At 42.8% G+C, this 22,446-nt stretch overlaps 1 protein-coding gene across 4 annotated transcripts in view; it reads left to right on the top strand.

The window, feature by feature from the left end:
* The window catches only part of Cabcoco1 (ciliary associated calcium binding coiled-coil 1), a 100,766-nt gene that overhangs the window by 74,745 nt on the left and 3,575 nt on the right, over positions 1-22,446 (top strand). For all 4 annotated transcript variants that reach the window (XM_052163498.1, XM_052163499.1, XM_052163500.1 and 1 more), the window contains 2 exons: positions 19,903-20,025; positions 20,373-20,513. In XM_052163498.1, coding sequence (XP_052019458.1) covers positions 19,903-20,025; positions 20,373-20,513 — 264 coding nt within the window. The remainder of the gene's footprint in view (positions 1-19,902; positions 20,026-20,372; positions 20,514-22,446) is intronic.

Consider the following 22,446-nt stretch of genomic DNA (forward strand, 5'->3'; position numbering starts at 1 on the left):
TCATGGACCCGAACCTTCACACCAGTGAGCACACACATGCACACACACACACACACACACACACACACACATACATATACCTGTGCACATACATGCATACACACATACCACACATACATACACACATACATACATATATATACATACACACACCACACATACACACATACATACATATATATACATACACACACCACACATACACACATATATACATACATACACACACCACACATACACACATATATACATACATACACACACCACACATACACACAGGCACACAAACACAGCACATACACATACTTACATTTATGTATATACACACACATGTACACACTCAACATACACACATACATACACACATAAGCTCACACACATGCACATGCACACATGTGCACACACATTTGAACACACACACACATACAAACACCACACACATGCCCACATGCACACTCACCCAAACACATATACACATTTACACACACACACACACACACACACATACACACACCACTCACTCTTTTGTATATTTCGATAACAATCTTGTTGTGGTCTGCTCTGGGTGTTATTGTCCATGGGTAAGTGAGGAAACTCAGAAGACCAAATGTTACCTTCATGACAGCTGTGATTCGGATGTCTTGGAACAGAGTGGAGGCATAATAGGTTGGAAAGAAGTTGTTTGTAGATATAGTCCACAGCAGCTCTAGAAGGACTCCCTGATCAAGTGGTGCAAAGGAGGAAAATGGGAGGATCAAAGAAGCTTCCCAGGGTTCAATTTGACAACTGGATGGATATCAACACTATGACCCGGAACAATGGTTGGCCATGCTTATGAGAAGCAAAGCAGGTGGCTTTGTCATGTGTTCCCCTCGGTCTCGCCTCACATCCCACAGCACTCGCCCAGAATACACCAGTCCACACTGTGTTTAGCCATAAACACAAGGAAGGCAAGAATAGATCGGTCCCCACTTACTAAGCACAAGATTTATTTACAGTTGAAATTAAACCCAGGTATGGTAGCAACTCCATACAAGATGCTCTACCAAAACTAGATTTGAATTTCCTTAATAGAAAAATTATAATGGCCAGGCAGTAGTGGCGCACACCTGTAATCCCAGCACTTGGGAGGCAGAGGCAGGCCTGTCTACAGGATTTCTGAGTTCAAGGCCAGCCTGGTCTACAGAGTGAGTTCCAGGATATTTGAGGATAAAGACAGCTTTCGTTCTGTCTCCTGTTTTCTGGGAGCCTTGGAACATCAGTACAGCTTCTCCTGGCCCCTTATTCCTCGTTCGAGAGTGAGAACGGATGCACACCTAGGATTATCATAAGGTTAAAAAAATAAAACAACAAAAAAGCATCCGAATTTTTTAGCAAGATGTCCAGCATGTACCAGCACTCAATAAACACTGGGATGCACTCGTATCTGGTATCCTGTCTAGTTCATCTCATACCTTCAGCACGGGTACCACAAAATCGGTGTAGAGGAAAAGCGTGAGGTGAGAGAAGACATATTTTGAGCACAAGAACATATCTTAAATAATTTCAGGACAAGATAATAGGTTTCTTCACTCTTGCAGCCCTAAAGGGAGAGGCAGGAGGGGGGAGGGGACTGGAAGCCACTGTGGCAAAAATAGAATGAATTTACCCAATTCTTTACTGCACTATTTAACCTCTGCTTTCTTAATCATATGCACAGCAGGGGAAAGGATGTGCTAAGACAATTCATGTGTCATGAACAAAGCAGCCACAGATCTTAGCTCAAAAATCACACTAGGAAAACCACCAGTTGGAAGCAAAGTAATAAGGCCAAATTTATTTTCTTAATTGAGTCTTGAGTTACAAGCAACCCTTTAATTACATTAATCAAGAGGCTTCCTCTCGGCAAATAATGAGGGAACTGCATTGTTGGAACTTTTGCTAGATTCATTCCTTAAAAAATTGCTGGATATTATTCAAACATATGGAAAATAGGCTCCTTGGTTTATTTTTCTTCTTCTTCACTTTTTTTTTTGCCTCTATCTTTTTATCGTAGCCATAACAAAAGACAAGCACACACTGACTTCTAGACACGTCTGCAAGTCGCATTTGAAGCATTTCAAACATTCATATTTTTTGTGTTTTTAAATGTTATCAAGCCTTGACTGGACTAAACTACTTTGTCATTGTTAAATTCTAGCAGCATTTTAAAAAATTTTTTCATTGTTCTAATTTTGGAACTTCTGATGTATTTCCAAGAAATTGCTTCCGCTGACTGCATGACTGTCAACCAAAAGACTGCTTACCTTTGGAAGAGGTGAAAAAAACCTAAGGCTTTGGGGAGATCAGATAAGGGGGGGTCTCAAAGGTCCCGTGACCGTTAGCTGTCAAAGCTGGGCCGGGACCCAGACCCACTGGCTTCGTGTCTTTGCAGACTCCATGTAAATCTTTTGCTCTGGAATGCTCTGTTCTTTAAAGTGGCATTACTTCCCCAGTTTCCATCTTCCACCCTGTTCGACCCTGGTGGCACTCTCTTAACTCACCCTGACTTGCGCTGGGCATCACCTGCTCACTAAGCTTCTCAGAATTCTGGGCTCTCTTCCCTCCTCTGCCGATGGTGCACCACCGTGTTTCTAGGATACTCTCTCCATATACTTTGAATCATTATTTCTCTTGTCATCCTTACCTCGCGGCAAAACCACACACCGAAAGGAGACCTCTCTGAAAGTAAGAAGTGTGCTCTTCACTGCTGAGTCCCAGATCTCTATATGCTGACATATATAGTATATGCTATATATGCTGACATATATAGTAATAAATAAATTTGAAAAACATGGTGGTCTTTTTTTTTATTTCTGTAAAAGGAGAAAATATATAGGAAAGCCTTAGGCAAATGCTTAGAGTAGTTACACATGACTTTAAAGGCACACGTGACCTGCAGTGGTGGGCCAGGGGATGTGAAAAATTTTAAATCAGTTATTTGAAATAAACCCTGAAATGAAATGTTCAAATTTTAACATCATTGCAAGAAACAAAAAAAAAATTATATTTCTGTCATTGACAGTCACACTGTGAGAATGTAATAAAAAATAATATTTTACCGGAAGAACCTTAAGCATGTACGGTAAACATTTTCTATTTTCCAGCCTTTAAAAATTATTGTTGCCATATCATTTACATAGCATCCAACCCAAGCCTGAGAAATAGAGTGTTGCCTTAGCAACGTCACCAAGCAGCTCAGAAACAATTTCTTTGATGAAATGTTTTATAAACAAGACTGGTCCGAGACAGGTGCTATTTCCCAGATAACCACAAGCATCCTCAATTCAAGTCTTCTGCAGATGGTAGGCCTATACCTGCAAATCACACGTTTGCACAGTCGGAGGCGCTAAAGAGCCAGAGGCACTGTCTTCCAAAGGAGGAACCTTGCTGTGCTTTTAACCACACCTACACACAGCAACCCTTGATCACCTGGGAGCTCATGTGAAAAAAACAAAAATTTATCCACGCAGCATGAGTCTAAGAAAGACAATAGAGGTAGATGAGATCAATATTTCAAAAATTTAAAAAAAAATGGCAACTTACATTTTAAGTAAATTGTCTATTTGGACCGTTTTTTTTTTTCTAGGATCAATATCTAGTCCTTTGAAAGCATTGAAACCTTCTAGTGCTATTCCCGTGTGTATATATAGTCAGTAATTTATTGTCAAGATCTGCTGGGGAGAAGGACTAACTATATGCATTTCAGTAGCTACCAGTATTTGGATTCTATTTTTAATATTTAGCTATCCGAGTGTGTTTTTCTAATCTATCATCATTCCTGCTAAGGATAAACATTTTAAGTAAAAATAATCATTAGCCAACCTAGTATTTCTTTTGTTCTCTATAATCAAAGAAATGTGTCTCAGAGATTAATAGTTCTACAGAAATTTCTAGAGAGCCAAATCTATTTCGACATGTTTTTTTTTTTTCTAAGTTGTTTATTGCCATTCATTTCTTTGACTTTGGGTCAGACAATGATTAAAAAGCTGTCTGACAAAGGTGTCCTCAGGACCCATCCATACCTTGCCCTTCCTTCTCCTCCTCTGTGGCTGTCCCTAACTGCCACACTGTTCCATTGTCCCTGGCATAAAGTATAAATAATCTGGTGGCCCTTGCCGGCAGCCCTTATGTGCAGCATCGATGCGTTTCCTTCTCCAGCCTTCTAACAACATCTCCAGACCTCTACGCTACTCCCCACCCTGTGAGGACAGAATTCTTACTTCATACCTAATATATGACAGATGCCCAGATCATATCTAAATCCTACACAAGAGGCAAAACTGTGTATAGTACAATGTAGAACTTACTAGCAAGATCACAAAGGACCTAGCAACAGCTTGATTTGACATCAACATCACTCATCACACACATGTACACACACACACACAAACACACACACACATACACACCACACTCACACACACCAAAAGAACAATAAAAGCAGAAGTGGGAAAAAGTTTAAAGGGATACAAAAGGGCCAGGGATATGTCTCCATGGTTAAGAGTCAATCATGGGGACTGGAATTTGGACCTTTGGACGCCGCGACGCCCAACTCCTAAGTTCCTATACCTCCACCTCCAAGGCATCTGATTCCCTTTTCTGTCTTCTTTGGACATTGCACTCACACGTGCTCATACACACAGAGAGACGCACACATATGCAACAAGAGATAAAATAAATTCCAAAAATAAAATCTCAGGAGCTGTGGGCATGGTCCATAAGCAGATGCTCTAAAGATCGCTCAAACGCCGTCTCAAGCACGCATGCGTAAGAACAAAACCGGGACACAATACCCCCCGGCCAAACTGCCGAGAGAAGTCTACAGAATCCTGGTCCACGCTCCACGCCTCACGGCCAGCCACGTTAACCCTTCACTTCTATCAGCCATACATTTTACTCCCGTCTAATAATCATAGCAGAAAATATGATAGTAAAGTCTTGCTTATCGAGATTTGTCTTGTTAGTGCACTTAGGCCAAAGGCGCCTTTTAGGGCTCAATTTGCACTCTCTTGGTTGATCTAAAGGCGATAACTACATGTGTGATTCACTGCCATCTAGTTCTAGGTTTTAATAATATAACTCATGAGTTTTTCATTTCTTAGAGAAGCAACTTGGTTAAAGCCTTTCCACCGCTTCTAACTGGGGTCATACAGACTACAGTTTGCAGACCATCCGTGAAAGGGGGCGTGCCTTCTGCGCGGGGAAACAGTTGTAGCCTATCATGGCTGGTTCTGGGTTCTTGGATTAGCTGTTTACAGCGTCAGACAGTGAATTAAAGCTTTGTTGTAGACCAACTTGTAACACAATTATTTCCCGTTTCGCATCCTATAAATCAGGCTTGGTCTCTGTTCGGCAACCGGAAACTTCCACGCACCACGCAAAGCACCTGGGTTTTGTCTTAATTGTGCTGTGTGGTGCAGTACCTGGGGCAGTATGCTGTTACTGCTGCCCATAGCCTGAAAAATAAATTTCCCTGTCACTAGAACCTATTAAAGGGATAGTCTGTGTTCTCACCTCCCTCCCCCCATGGAGCTATTCGGTATTTATGTTGAAATGATAGGAAATGAATTTAAATAGAAACACTTCTCATATCTTATCTCTCTGCAAACAAGAAGAAAACCATAATTTACAATAAATTATCACGGCAGTTGTTGGTGCAACCAGCTTTGCTCTGTGATCTCACACCTAAGCTCCGAGAGATGGCACTTCAGAGAAGGTAATCGGTAGAGGTACCTCTGGAGGTGATGAAATCTGACAGATGCTGGGGGAATGGTGGAGTTCAGAGGCACACCAGCAGACACCTTAGAAAATTCTTGTTAACATAATAAAGCGTCTTCTTATATAGTGATGGAGGAAAAAGGCCCTGCTAAAAGAACAGATCGGTTACAATGTTCTATATACTCTAATGTCTGAGACCAAAGGGAAATTATTCACCAATAAGCAAAAAGGTGAACCAGCTACTGCATAGACTGTACAGAAGAGTGCTGATTTAGGAATGTAGAGTATTGTCTTCCCAATGTCCTTATATACACCTCACCATCAAACCCCATGAGGACACCCAGAAGCTAAAGAAACAGAGTGTGTCTTTTCATAGCACTTTGATAGGCTCCCTGCTCCCCAAAATACACCTTCAGCACCAGAGATGAAGATCGGGTGGCCGGTGTTTACAAGGCTCACAATCACAGATATGTTAAGGCTTAATTGCAGACCGTATAATTAGATTAACCCAATTAATGAGATCGCTCAGTTTCACAGTGCACCTTTTATTATTTCAATCGTTTCTCGTCCTGGTTTCTCATTTCTAGCAGGGGAAATCTTGAGATGGCCGCTTTGTCCCTGTTCGGTTTTGAATAGCGAGGCAATGTTAGCTTTTGCCAGGTACGTGGAAGCAGCGTAGCACACGGCAGGCTGCTCTTGCATAACTGTGAGTGCCTGATGCACAGCATTGATTCATAAATATCAGCAGTTTCCTTGAGTGGAGTAAACTGGCATGGACCATATTCCGTTGCCATGGACCATATTCCGTTGCTATGCACCATATTCCATTGCCATGGACCATATTCCGTTGCCATGCACCATATTCCATTGCCATGGACCATATTCCATTGCCATGGACCATATTCATTGCCATGGACCATATTCCGTTGCCATGGACCATATTCCATTGCCATGCACCATATTCCATTGCCATGCACCATATTCCATTGCCATGGACCATATTCATTGCCATGGACCATATTCCATTGTCATGGACCATATTCCATTGCCATGGACCATATTCCATTGCCATGCACCATATTCCATTGCCATGGACCATATTCCGTTGCCATGCACCATATTCCATTGCCATGGACCATATTCATTGCCATGGACCATATTCCATTGCCATGGACCATATTCCATTGCCATGCACCATATTCCATTGCCATGGACCATATTCCGTTGCCATGGACCATATTCCATTGCCATGGACCATATTCATTGCCATGGACCATATTCCATTGCCATGGACCATATTCCATTGCCATGGACCATATTCCATTGCCATGGACCATATTCCGTTGCCATGGACCATATTCCATTGCCATGGACCATATTCATTGCCATGGACCATATTCCATTGCCATGGACCATATTCCATTGCCATGCACCATATTCCATTGCCATGGACCATATTCCGTTGCCATGGACCATATTCCATTGCCATGGACCATATTCCATTGCCATGGACCATATTCATTGCCATGGACCATATTCATTGCCATGGACCATATTCCATTGCCATGGACCATATTCCATTGCCATGGACCATATTCCGTTGCCATGCACCATATTCCATTGCCATGGACCATATTCATTGCCATGGACCATATTCCATTGCCATGGACCATATTCCATTGCCATGGACCATATTCCATTGCCATGGACCATATTCCGTTGCCATGGACCATATTCCATTGCCATGGACCATATTCATTGCCATGGACCATATTCATTGCCATGGACCATATTCCATTGCCATGGACCATATTCCATTGCCATGGACCATATTCCGTTGCCATGGACCATATTCCATTGCCATGGACCATATTCATTGCCGTGGACCATATTCATTGCCATGGACCATATTCCATTGCCATGGACCATATTCCGTTGCCATGGACCATATTCCGTTGCCATGGACCATATTCCATAGCCATGGACCATATTCCGTTGCCATGCACCATAATATATTGCCATGGACCACATTCCGTTGCCATGGACCACATTCCATTGCCATGGACCATATTCCATTGCCATGGACCATATTCCGTTGCCAGGGACTATGCTAGCAACCCTTCATACCTCCGCCAGGTTCACACAAGAGTGAAAACCAGAAAGGCCCTTCAAGGGTCTTCCAGACTTTCTAAGTCCCTCACTGGAGAGCGAGTTCCATCCTCCTAAAGTCTCAGGCTCCTGCCAGCATATCTTCACTTTATGTAACTCCACATAGTGTAAGGCAACCCTCATAGGAATCTAATCACGAGAAGAAACCTTAAAACTGAATGAGCATCACCGGATATTCAAATAAGGAACAGCCTGAGCTCAGGGTGTGGATACCATACAGTGGGAGAGGAGGATCTTAAAACTCTAATGTCTGTCAGGGATGTCAGGCAATGGAGACTTATGGGCCATGAGTTTACCCTGTGTAGTGACTATTCCTGGTTGTCAACTTGACTATATCTGGAATGAACTACAATCCAGAATTGGAGGGCTCACCTGTGATCCTAATCTGGAGGCTCAGAGATACAAGTTTCTGATCTGGATCTTGACATGGAGATCTTGAGGCATAGTGGCTATGAATCCCAGAAGATTAAGACAAGGAGATCTCCAAGTTCAAGATCATCTGGGATTAAAGGTGCAGTGGCACATGCCTTTAATCTGGGCCACACCCTCTGCTGGAGACCTACATAAGGACATTGGAAGAAGGAAGACTCACTCTTCCTTGCCTGCTTGCCTCGTGCGACTGAGCAACTGCTAGATCCTTGGACTTCCATCCACAGCTGCTGCTGACCATTGTTGGGGAATTGGACTGCAAGCTGTAAGTCATCGGCAAATTCCCTAACTATATAGAGACTAGCATATGTTCTGTGACTCTTAGAGATCCCTGACTAATACACCCGGTAGTTGTTGTAGAAATACCATTACTGTCTCACTATCAGCCACTTGTCTGCACATATGCATACACTAATATATGCATCCTTTTACATTTTCCTACTCGCCAGACAAAGTGCAGGTACTTTTCACACACTGATCTAAATCTCACTTAAAAGCCCTGGGCTGGACAGTCATTGCATCTCCATCTTATAGGCTACCCGGGCCCTAGAATCAGTGATGAGGAGGTGCTCTCCAGGCTGCTGTCTGCCCCTCACTTGTGACCATGACACCTGTTGTCCACTGTGATGACACACCATCCACAGTGCTGGATCTTCAAATACAGTCAGTGGAGTGTTACAAACTTTTCTCCACTGGTCCCCATGGGAGATGGGGGTGGGGAGGAAGGGAATGATTTGAAAAGTGAAAATGGGAGTCTAAAATCCACAGGACAAAATCAGTACCACAGTCCCCATGGGACAGCCGACACAATGCCAGGACACCCCAGACCCCTCAGCTAGGAGGGAGGCTCGCTTGGTGCTATCCTCGGACTCCTTGCAGAAGAGGCAAGGAAACTGACCCCCAACAGAACTAATATCTCATTCACACAGCTTTGACTTGAAAATCCTATCCAGCCATGAGAAAACTATTTTCCCACTGTCTCCGGTCCTGAGTCACCAGGCCATATTTAATTTCAATCATTAATATATAAAAATAATTTTCAAAATCCACCAAAAGAATCCTTAGTCAATCTCCGGATAAAGTAAAATTAGCTCCCCTACCCACTTCCACCGCCATTTGTGATTTAAATGGCCTCCAGAAAGTTTGTTTTTGAAACTAAGTGTTCATTTTAAAAATATCGAAATAGATTTTAAGTGTAATAGAGGGCAGGGTGGGAGAAGTCAGCTCAGAGAACTACGCCCACTCCTAAAAAAGGTTTTCCGAACTGTCTAAGTTATTGGCTGGTTTTCCATATTCCTCTTCCTAGAGAAAACTGTGATCCCAGTTAAAAACAATAACAAAATAAAATAAAACAAACAAACAACAACAATAAAAGCAACAAAGATGACAGTGACAGGGACTGGATGGGGCAAATGGCTAGAGGAACAATGCATGCCTTCCAATCACCACTGGTGAACCTCTCCTATTTGACTGCAGATTAGTCCTGCGCTCAGACTTAGGGGTAACCCCAGTGATTTTTATACAGTGCCATGTTTAATAGAAAATTCAATCACTGATGCATTACTTAGGCTGAGTGAGGGCTTAATCTGGGGACAAGTTCTCTTTCTGAATATACTTGAGAACTCTTTTTCAGATCCTCAGAGAGAGAGAGAGAGAGAGAGAGAGAGAGAGTACACGTGCGCACGCGCACTTATTTTTCTAAGCTTTCATTTCCTTACCCCTAAACCTCAGACAAATACTCTAGTCAACCTAGAACCAGTGTAGTGTTGGAATTACCAACCAAGCATCGGAGAGTACCGGGTTTATTGTCAAACACACGTAGATTCAAGTTCTCATCAGTTGTCCCCAAAGAGCTTCCTGGTGGACTGAGTGCTAGATGGGGCAGAGGGAATAACAGCTCTACTTTGGGTCCAGTAGATGTGAAGCTACTGATATCAGTAAGGTAAAGAAGCCGGAGAGAGAAGGAGACTTGAGAAGACAATAAAACAGGCAGGGTAAGTGGGCGAGCCCAGGCCTGCCCAGGAAATCTCCAGTATGCATGGAATGTACAGCTGACATACGCTACATCACTACAGGAAAACACTGGGTCTGGGCAGCTTCTGTTTTGTGTAAACAGAGCAAAGGCCGTTTGAAATTCAGCAACATGGAATGTGCCTTCTGTAACCGGAACAGAGATGACCTAAAGCAGTTCAGAAGGACTTCACAAAGATACTGCTCTCAGTCTCACTCAGTAGAAGCAGGAGGAGTCAAACTAGGATTTCAGTATACGCTCTGGTGGGTTGAAGTGGGGTAAAGGGAGCCCAGATTTCTAGAACATTCCAGCCTAGAATCTAGATTAATCACCGAAATACTTGAGAGCTGTGTTTAAGACTAAACCGGCAGAATCTGCTAAATATAGGCAAGAGGTCTTCTTAGAGAACTTTGTGTGTATAAACCACACTGCCCACAAAGTCCGGCTTTGACTTACTTTCTGAGGTGCCTTGTTTGACGGAAAACTCCAGAACCTTAAAGTTTCTTCTAGCCTGTTCTTTGCAAGGAAGTTCATGATTTCCCCGATGCTTGCCACGCAGACACACCCTCTACATAGAATAAAGAGCTGACTGCGAAAGAGGAAGGAGCCAGGCTCCTACAAAGTGAATCTGCCTTTACAGTAACAAGATCCAGAAATTGAACTGCAGTGGTGTCTCTGACACAGGAAACCCTTTCCCTTCCTGCCCGAAGACTGCACCTAATACAATTAAAGAATCAACTAGCAGATATTAAACCAGGTAGCAGGGAGAGCATGGAGAGCTAACCAGAGAGGGAAATATTTATAGCTATGACAACATGTTTCCTAGTAATAATTTATGGGCCTACTGGAGAAGAGAGAAACACAAAAACTAGGAGTAAGGGGGGGGGGGGGGGGAAGAAATCTGAAATGTAAACATCATGCCTTTGGCAAAGTTTCTTTAGTTTAAAAGAAGGGCTGGGGTTGACTAAAGCAAATGGCTACATTTCCGTGGTCTCTTGCTTCCTCGATGCTAAGGGTTACAGGCTGATTTACAACTTCCTGTGTTGTTTTTCAAATCTATATTTGTCAGCACATTTTTTAATGTCAGATTACTTAAAATAGATATGTCGGGTCTTCAACGTCAGGGACAATCACTGCTTTGACTTTTCTCGAAGTTTCTTAGCACTTTATAAACTTCCTAAACGTTTAGCCTCCCGAAAGCTAGATTTCTAGCTGAAACTCATTTTACTACGGTTTTAAGAAGGTTTTTTTTTTTTTTTCCCACTTCCCATTTTCCTGATGACTCTAGGGCTGAGGTGGAGTTCAATCAGATCTCTTTGAAGTTAAGAAAAACGCCTCCTCCAAATAAACTCTGCCTCAGCCTCATCTCACACAGGGACTTTACGCCGTCAAAATAACAAGAGGATCCCTGTCCACCCTGCTGCTCCCCACCCCCAAAAAAGAATAGAACCAAAAAGATTTAGTATCTTCCATTGCAGTTCTACTTCTATCCAGTGTGATGTGTTGTCTCCAGTAATTTCTGCAAACCACAGGTAAGTAGGTAGTTGTTCAGGGAAAGAGAGAATATTCCCCAATCTGAAAACCCTACCAGGTAGCTTCATCTGAATGCAAGCCCTCCTCAGGGCCAACGGAAATGCAAAAGGAGAAAGGGTAAAATCCACATTTTAAGTTTATATCTGATGATTCAAAACAGGCTTTCCGCTATGATAATACCTTACCTTATATTTCAGACTCAGTGACTGACGGTGCTGTTTAAGTTCAAACCCTTAAAAAAGAGGTAACCATATTTCAATTTTTTAAAAAAATTGATTTATTTTCATGTATTGTGCATACACTGTCGCTGTCTTCAGATACACCAGAAGAGGGCGTCAGATCCCATCACAGATGGTCATGAGCCACCATGTGGTTGCTGGGAATTGAACTCAGGACCTCTGGAAGATCAACCAGTGCTCTTAACCACTGAGCCATCTCTCCAGCCCACGTACTTCAATTTTTTAATACTAAAACTCTCAGAAATAACACAAAACCCCAAACGAAAGCCAACAAGGAAGCACATAATATTTTTTTAATATTTAATTTTTTAATATTTCATATTATTCCTGAGTCCCTATTATAGAGTATAACATGGTTGGGTGAACAAGCACACTGCAGGTGGTCCACAGAAAAATATTCTGAAAAATCATTTGGTGTTTCCCAGCTATTTATAACCATGTTTTCGACTCTCACCCTGAGGAAGTTGCCAGATAGCCACTGTAAGAATCAAAAAAGTACAAATCCAAATTTAGTACTTTCAAAATCACTGATACTCCACACTCACCAGAAAGACCTTGCAAGCCTGCCTTTTAATGCTCAAACAATTTGCTTTAGATTTAAAAAAAAAAAAAAATGTGTTAAAGGGACCAAGGGAAGGCCAGGCCAGGCCATCAAAGGCCACATTTGACACAGAAAAACAAAAGATAGACTGATAAATTAGGCAAGGGAGAAAGTAAATACCCCCTCCTCTGCAAAGCGGAATTGTTGCTTAACATCTGATAGGGCAACACAAATGTTGCAAAATACACAAGGCTACCAAAGAGAATGTATCTTAGGTCCAGGGAACTCATCCAGTGAGGTGGCTCCTGGTGCGTTTGACATCAGAGAGACTGTCACTGAATAGATGGCACCCTGACAGCTCATCCTATGAAGTGTATCAGTCGGCCCATGCGACATTACTGAACACAGATACAACAGACCCACGTCTTCAAATGTGGCTGCTGTAGTCTGTCTTCCAATGACCCCCATCAGCAATGCGATCCCTTCAATAATAGCAGTAATTATAAATAATAATAAGGTTTAATAATACCTCTCCCTTTGAAGAACGCCCAGCATTTTTATCCGCATTATCTAATTTGTGCTTGAAACAATTCGATATAGCAGCCAGGTAGCAATTACCATTACCCTTGTTTTATAGATAAATAAACTGAGGCCTGGGGATTTTCTTCTCATCACACAATTAGGAACAGCGCCAAGCCCAGAGCCTATAATTCAGCTCTCTCTGTCTTCCAGATTATTGAGTCCTTAGAAAATATCTGGGCATCTGAAGAACAGTTCTACCCCTCAGGAAATGTTTGTTCCTGAGCCAGACCAAAACATCTTCTGCTTCTAAATTGTACTGACACCTAGAGAAGAGGTAGGATTCATTAGCAAGCGTCTGGTGATCTGTGGTCCTGATGAGAGGCACAGTCAGGGTCTATCAAATAGTGTCACTGCCCCCCAACCCCAACAGAAGAACCCTTGCAAATGCCAAAAGTCTCTAAAAGACTCTAGAATCAGTTTAATTATCTAACTTTATATATATATATATATATATATATATATATATATATATATATATATATTTCAAGCCTAAGATTAACATGACCAAGTCAAGATACATTTGTTTTTTAAAAAAAAAAATGGGCCCAAGGTATTAACTGGTGTACCCTAAACCAGATTGCAAATTGGTTCGCTGGGGCTTGCCAATTTAAATTCTTCCCTGCAACTTCAGCTGGAGTGGGGCGTCTTCATTTCCTGTCTGGACTTGTTGTGCTGAAGTAGCCTAGTCCTGGTTTAGGTGATTAGCAAGTGTGTGAATCTGCTGGTCTCTGGAAGCTCTGTTAAGTTATAACCGTTCCAACTACCAGGGTGCCTGTGCCATGGGTAAAAATAGCACTCTTTCTTAGATGTCAATTCACAGCCTGCAGGAGGAGCCTGGCAACGTTCTGAACCTTTTCGAAATGTAAATACTGCATATTAAGCATAGGAGAGAAAAATTAATCTGCTGCTTGTGCATTTCCAAGTTCAAAAAAAAAAAAAAACTAAAGGAGGAAGAGGAAGGGGAGGAGGGTAGGAGGAAGAGGAGGAGGGAGGAGGAAGGGGGAAAGGAGGAAATGGTATCTGCAGCATTGGGTATAGTGATAAGTTTGTAAGGGGTGGATCACAAAGGGAAAACTACTCCAGAAATGGATTGAGAAGTTTCTCTGGTCATCTTTGCCTTTGAATCTCCTCTTTTCACGTTCAGTTTATGGCCTTCTTGTGGCCTTGCAGGTGTCATTTAGATGCAGTGTTTTGTGGGCAACAGGGCACCATTCCTGGTGGTGGTGCTGTTGTTGTTGTTGTTAAAGTTTTTCCATAAGCACACAGCACTTCTTCTTCATTAGACTTGTAAACTAGGCATGCCTCTCCTTGGGGGCAGGAGGGGAGTAGGGGTGGAAGAGGGAGCAGGGTGGGGGAAGAGGTGAGGAGGGATGGGGGGAGGCGGGGAGGGTAGACAGTTAAAACTTTACAGGAATTTTTCTGTGTGTGTCTTTTCCCTTCCATTAATAGTGGAGAAAGTTGGCAACCAAGCTCGCTTTCTGAAACTTTTGACATATTTTAGTAAGTTCTGATTTACATATGAAGTCATCCTTCAACAATTCCAAACAAATGTCTTTTCAAAGCAAGCCCACTTTTTTTTTTTTTTTTTTGTCTTTGGCTCACAACAGAAGTAGATTTTTTTTTTTTTACTCTTGCTTTTTTCTAACCACTCAAAATAATAGAATGTTGTCGTCTCCTTAGATTCTTTAATATCACAGACGATCTAATAACAGATCTGCAAATGTACCACCGTAAGGATAATGTTACAAACATAACCCACAAGCCTCTCGTGGCTCACCCATTCTCCAAGGAGGATGCGTGGATGATGGCAGTCAATGCTGTTGGTATGTTAGTTCACATCGTCTAGGAGAAGGAATGGAGTGTACCACAACATGTGACATCCCATCCTCACAGGATGCTCAGGCACATGAAGATCTGGAAAGGGAGTCTTATTCCCTATAAGCATATTTTCAGAGCAAAACTGACCCTCCAGAAGAGGTTGAAATTCCTAGCATTTATTCCCATGGTGGCTATCCAATTCATATTGAAAACACAACATTTCAAAAGATTTCTAGTGATTTCATTTGGCTCGTAAGTAAAGGGCTTACTTAAAAAAAAAAAGACACAATATTTGATGGTGGAGTTTTGTGCTGATGAGTATTAAATTATGCCATTCATTTGATATTCCTTAAATACCGTAGCACAAGTCAAGTTAAACACAGATCACAAGCCATCGCAAATAACGCAAATCTAATGTGCACACAAAGAACAATATAGCCAGCTTCAGGTAATTTCCCTGTAACAGATAACATCTGGGGGAAATGCAGAAAGTAAGTTATGCAAAACTAATTTGCAAGTGACCACATCTGTGGATGTTATTTATTGCATGTTCGCTTAGCCGTCCATTATTCTGTTTAGAAATCTCTTCTCCTGTTTATTAGAGCTTTTTAATGTGCTCACCTTGGTTCAAATGGCCTGATCATAATAAGAATATATATACATAGATGTGTATATATGTATATATATAGTTATGTAGTTCACATGAAGCAAAGTGGTTGTTTTTATTATATCTGTTTGCGGGCAAGCATCCAGAAACGGCAAGAGAAACACATTGATTGCTTGACATCCAAAGTTATATTTAGGGGGTATTTGAAAGTCAAGCAAACCCAGTCATTTGGCCAAATGGATACATGTATCTATCAGAGAGTACTACCTTTTAAGCTCAGCCTTATGCCTAAGGCAAGTCAGTCCAAGCATTTCCCTTTGGTTCTTGGTCTGAATGTCATGGGTGCTAATCTTCTGTGGAAAGGGATATGAGATGGGTAAATTCAGACCAAATAGGTTAGGATTCAGGTTTTTGTTTTTTGCCTTGTTTAAAAAAAAAAAATAAAGATACTTTTTCCGTTTTCTGGTTTATTTTTCCAGATTTAAAAGGTAACATATTCAGACTTTTGAGTGGGGGGGGGAAACATGAGAAAATTGCCATCCTACAGGAATGTATAAAAATAGTTATAAAACTGGCTTTATTTAATTTGCTTCAACTATTCATAGACTTGAGGAAATTATAATGTTCTCCGAGAAAAATCTAACTCAATAAAGCTGACCATGTCTCTCGGTTTTAAATAGATTTTATTACAGAGCCAGCAATGTTGTAAAACATGAGGTTTTGTTAAAAAAAAAAATACAAAGGCCTAATTGTATTTTTTAAAGAAAGTATTGCATCAGACGGCTTCATTTAAGCATGGTTGCCGGTTCCGTGTGCTCACCACAATTATTGATTCCAATTTCCCTTGGACTTGTTTTTTAAGGAAGGGGACCACTTTCCATAAGGAAAAACTCACTGTGATACTTGGGAGCCTTTTGTTTATTTCAAACTCTGTATTTAAAACTGCACCTTCGTCTACTGCCTAACACAGCTAAATTTAATTCTTCGTGAAAGAGAGAAACAGCTGCGGTTTGGTTCATTAACAGTATGCAGAGCAGGCGAAGAAAAGAAACTCTCACCCCCCCCCCTCCTGTGCATGAATTGAATCAATTTAATAGTTATATGAACTACACACATTTAAAAAATCAAGAGAAAGAAAAACCTCAACTGTCAGCCATAATTTCAGCTTCTGGGAATAAATGGAAGCCTCGATCTCTCAAAGAAAGGAAATGTGAAACCAGAGGAGACCCAAGTCTCCACACGTGTGCTAGGGCACACACACACACATTAACACACACATTCATACACACACAAGTGAAACACAACATAGACTCATACACGTATACACTTATATACACATGCACATCATTTATACATGCCCACAGACACACATATACATACATATGCTAGTTTGCATATATATGCATACACATAGGCACACATACAATTGCACATTAAATGTACACATTTACATATATACACATGTACACAGACACATATACACACTCATATACAGTCACACATGCACTCATACATAAACACATACACATAGAAGGGGGAGAGACAGGCAGAGTGAAAAAAAAGAAAGGAGGGAGGGCAGAATGGCTCAGTGGGTAGGGTCCTAGAGGATCTGAGTTCAGTTCCAAACACCCATGCTCGGTACCTCAAAAATCCTTGTAACTACCTACAGCTCTACAGGGATCTGAGGCCCTCCTCTGGCATCCAAGACACCCCGGTACACACCACACACACACACACACACACACACACACATATCTTTTAAAAAGAAGTCAATTGATCAATCCAGACCACAGAGGTGTGGGGAAGAAAATATAAGACGTGCTGAACACAACCACCTGTTTGCAGTAAACTGCAGAATCTGAGAAGGACCAGGACAGCAGAGGGCAGATCGTGGCCTCTGCTTCATCAAAAGGAGAGGCTCTCTGTAAAGAATGTCAGTAGATGAGGGTCAACAAGCAGAAGACCCCAGCCTGTGTGCCCGGAGCACAGCAGGAACATGGTGATAGTAAACAAGACAGCATCCTATTTGCTTGAAATGCAAAGCAATTTTAACCCACCCATCAGCGCATGCTCAGTGCCAGTGAACTCTGATTCTTCATTTCCAGTGTCAGGGTTGTCACTGCCACCCCCAAACACACCCTGCACTACATACACTGTGTTTTTCTCACCATAAGTTAAAGTCCGTGCCTCCAAGCTAACACCCCATTCCTTCCCGGGTCTCCAATTCCCGCAGGTCAATCATGATGGGGGTGGGGGGACTTCATATAACAGTTAAGAGACGTGGGTTCTTGATCCCTCATGCAGCAGAAAATAACACCCTAAGAAAGTGACCTGGAGAGAACGCTACTGTCCTGATGTCTCCTCAACATTCTAGTGAACATTTAAGAAAGTGACCTGGAGAGAACGCTACTGTCCTGATGTCTCCTCAACATTCTAGTGAACATTTAATCTACCAGAGATAAACATCAGGAATGACATCATCCACCAGAATAAAAATTAAAGGCCTAGCAATATCAATAATTTCCCAGGATGACCACTTGATGATAAATTACAGTTTACGGAAAACATCCAAAGCTTAGGGCCACTGCCGTGGGCTCTAATACGACTGCCGTCACTACATAATTATTTGATCTTGGCTCAATCCCTTTACCTCTCCATTGCGAATACCCTTGCCTCTATATGTCAACCACTAACTAAATGGCAACCTCTCGTATGCTCATGCAAAAATTAATGAGATGAATTCAGTCCAAATGCATGCATGCTGAGAAACCCACCAAATTCTTCTCTAACACTATCCAAAACCTGTCAAGGAATATTAATATTAATATTTCAATGATAGGGTATAACAGAGAAGTTAGAAATGCCTGTGCAATTCTCTCGCCCCAAAAGTGTCCTAACATGGTAATGGGGTAGGGGATGATTTTCCATAGTTCTTCAAACTCCGTATCCTCAGGTCCAATTCTTGTTAGCAGAGCACTGAGTGACTTCATCTCAGAACTTCACTGACGAGCTCATGAGTGTTTGCTATGTAAATTGGAACAAGCTATTGATTTTTTTTTTTTTTTTTACTGAGGTATGTAGAAGACATAAAAACCAGAACACCCAAGTGGCCATGTCTTTGCAGATCAACTGAGATGGGAAATTAAATTATGGCTAAAAACATTGCCTGCTAATCACAGAATTAGAACAAGAGGAAGTGATTAAAAGATGCAGAGGCTCGATGCCCTTAGTAACCCCATCTCCTCTTCCACGCCACGCCGCGGTGGCTAGACGGACTCTGCCGTCCAAGGTTCTCCATATCTTTCAGTGCTGTTTCTGACAATCTTCCTCCACTGCATCTGCACCCTGTTGGCAACGTACCACCAGCTGCCTGCAGGGAAGTCCCACTCTGTCATGAGTTTGCCATGAGTCCCTCTGTCGAGTCTGTGTGCTGGTCTTATATATACATCAAGCCTCAGAAATTCTAGTGTGTCCACTGCTAGGTTCTCTCTGTCTGTCTTTCTCTCTCTCTCTCTCTCTCTCTATATATATATATATATATATATATATATATATCCTTGCTGTATAGCACTGTCTTATCTTTTCTCTTCTTTTTTCTTTTTTTTTTTTCTTTTCCGACATTGGAGCTTACTAATGATCCTCAGGGACCTTCCAGCCTCTGCTTCCTCAGGACTGGGATTATAACCACATAGCACCATGTTTAGCTTTGTTTTTGTTGTTGTTGTTGTTGTTGTTTTGGCTTGGGTTTTTTTTGTTGTTGTTTTGTTTTATTGCGGTTGTTTTATTTTTCATATGGGTCCTGAGGCTCCAACCCAGGTCCTCAGCAAAGGCAGGCCCTATTGCCCCAGGCTGGTGATAGCCAGTCTGTTTGTACCTACAGGAGCTCCGGCATGCCGCTAAATTGTCTCGATCGGGACCAAACTTTCTGCTGCAAATGGGGAAGACAGATAGACGGGATCTGAGGCATGGCTCTCCCCCTACAAAGAGCTAGTAAACAGGAGTAAGAGGCAGGGGCATGGTGCAGAGATGGAGGCAACTGAGTGAACCCTCAACCGTAGAGTCCAGAAATGTTAAGAAGATGATGCTAGTCGTGAGTGTGAGATGGTGCATGGAGGCAACGAGGAGGGCGACTGACTCAATGGCTTGAAGCAGATGGTACTTAAGTAAGACACCAAATTTTGCATGACCGTCCTGGGAGGGAACAGCCCCCTCACCAAAAGCTCTTCTTTTCCAGCAAACCATAGAGGTTGTCAAGCCTGCTGACTCCCCTTTCCCAGCCCCCCTGGAAGAAGGTATCTCACTGGACACGTATTCAGCCTACATCGAGCCGTTGCCAATGCCGGACACGGAACAGAAGGTAGGCTTGGCCATGCCTTTGCCCCTGCCTCTGATGGTTTTCCCGGCCAATATTCCTTTTAGACTTGATTCACACACAGGCCAGATGATGGTGGTCTGGAGGGTTTGTTTTCTTTTCCTCCCCATATCCTGCCCAGGCTTCACCACTAAGATTCCCCCCAAGTCTCTCGTCATCCCTTAAGATAGGTGGTAATGTAAAATCAGTGCCTCCTTCCAGTTCGACCCTGGTCCTGGTAGGGCCACATGGTGGAGGAGTTTGAGGTTGCACATAAATCCCTGAGCACTCAAGTGCTCCCCTCAATATCCCTTCCTTTCAGAGCCTGAATGTGTTTATTTCCACTGTCTTAGGCGCTAGATCAAGAGCAAGGTTCTCAGGAACACCTGCTGGAGAGCGAAATGGGAGAGGAGGATCCCTTAGGTGGCTTCACCATTGATGACGTAAAATCAGCCCTGGAGCAAGTGACCGACGAGGTTCTGATGAGCATGCAGGTACTTGAGTGAGAAAGGACGGTGATGTCCCCCCCCCCCCCCCCCCCGTTATGCTTGGCGAGTTAGGCAGTGTCAGCCTCGACCTCTGTAAACCCTGCCCTGCTCTGGCCAAGCAAGAGCGATGGGGTTTATGGTTTGCACACTCTACATCACAAGGCTACATAAGCCTCTGCTGAGTCTTCTGGATTCAGCAAGATCATAAAAAACAGAGCCGGCCAGCAGTACCTCATGTGCCATGTGTTATCAGCCTGCCAAACCTCTCACCGCCAAGACCCCAGACAAGGAGCCCCAGGTGAAGACTTTGAGCCACACCACACTGTAAACAGGCCTTACTCAAGAGCTGAGTGACCAGGGCTCCTAAAAAGACAACCACAGCGTGCTTAACTAAGTCACCTCACACCGCATCAGGTTTGCAATTCTTCTCAGGCACTTCCTGTCTTCTTAGGTCACTAATTGCTAAGCCATTTGTGCCAAGGGTGCCCTGCCAAATAAGTAGTAGGCAGCTGTCCGTCACCTCTCGGAGGGTAGTTTTGTGTTTAATACTTGGCCGTTCTGTCCAAGGAACAAATACCTACTGCTACCTTCACGTAATGACTTACAGGAATCCACGTGTTTCCTAACTAAGCCAGATGCTTAAACGATGTAAATTGCCTATTTTGAGAAATGACCATATATCACAACAACACTTATACATCTGAGGGGAAGATTTATTTATTTCTTTCATCTGCACTCGGGGCCCGCATAAACAAAGCACACTGTATTAATAACTAACTTGGGAAGAGCAAAAGAACTTCGGTTGTCCCTAGCATACCTTGCTACTCGTTTCATCGTCAATCGTTATTGCAATATTTACACGAGCGTTTAATGACCTGGTGCCAACAGAATCAGCCAAAGTCCCCAGCTTAATAAGGGGTGTTTAGTGTTTACCAGAAACAGTGGAAGAACACGTTTTACACAAAGGCCTATTGTTAACGGCCCTGTGAGCGTAATAACTAGTTACTGTGTAGAAGGGCAGAGTGCAGCTGAATTAAGCTGAGTTCGGAACATACCTCCTTTTTAGATTTGATAACATTTCCTCTAAATATAGTTTACGTATAATCATGGCCCGGGGCTCCTTTGCAAATCCCACAGCTCTGAAATTATCGCCGAGGAACTACCAGACAAGCAAGAGAATTGTTTGCAGGACCCACAATTGAAACCATCTTTACCAAAGCCGTGCTCTGTGAAGGGAGCTGTGTATTTTTTAACCCTCCGCTGATGATTTTCTTTTAAAAGCGTCAGAGTCTGCAGCATCGGTACCTCCCTTCTTTGACAGAGTGAGCAGGATTAGTCTATGTGTTTGTTCTCTTCAGCATAAAGCCACCCTGGAAGTTCAACAACTTCCACACTTGAGTGCGGTATGCACAGCGGGAGGACGTGGAGCAGAAGGGAGACCCGCAGACCCTATAGGCACTGTGAACCTCTCCATACTGGGCGGATCTAATCAGCATGGGCCAAATTACTGCTGGTTTGTTCCCCCCCCCCCCCAGCAAGATGGCAAAATGATAATGGATTTCTACAACGTCTCAAGATAGCAAACCACCATGTGTATTTTCTCTCTGCAATCCTGCTAAGCTCCACGCAAGAGAAGAGGACGCTTCCAACCACAAATCAAAAGAATGGGACTCAGACAGATTGCCATTTGCCGATGGTTCCCAGGCTTAGCAGGTTCAGCAGGTGCTATGAGCTTCATCCGGGCTGCAACTCCAGCGCCATCCAAGGAAACCACACACACGTCTAACGCAGGGTGCAGGCTACTCCGTTAATACACCTGTGGCCTTGGGATTTCCCCCTCGCCTACCTCCCTCTTGGACAAATGCCCTGATGATTGCCCTGAGCCTCCCGTCAGTTCTGTCCTGTGTCGATGGGCTGAGCTACTTTCCACTTCTAAGAC

This window comes from Apodemus sylvaticus, chromosome 19 (assembly GCF_947179515.1).
Source record: "Apodemus sylvaticus chromosome 19, mApoSyl1.1, whole genome shotgun sequence".
Taxonomy (NCBI): Eukaryota; Metazoa; Chordata; class Mammalia; order Rodentia; family Muridae; genus Apodemus; species Apodemus sylvaticus.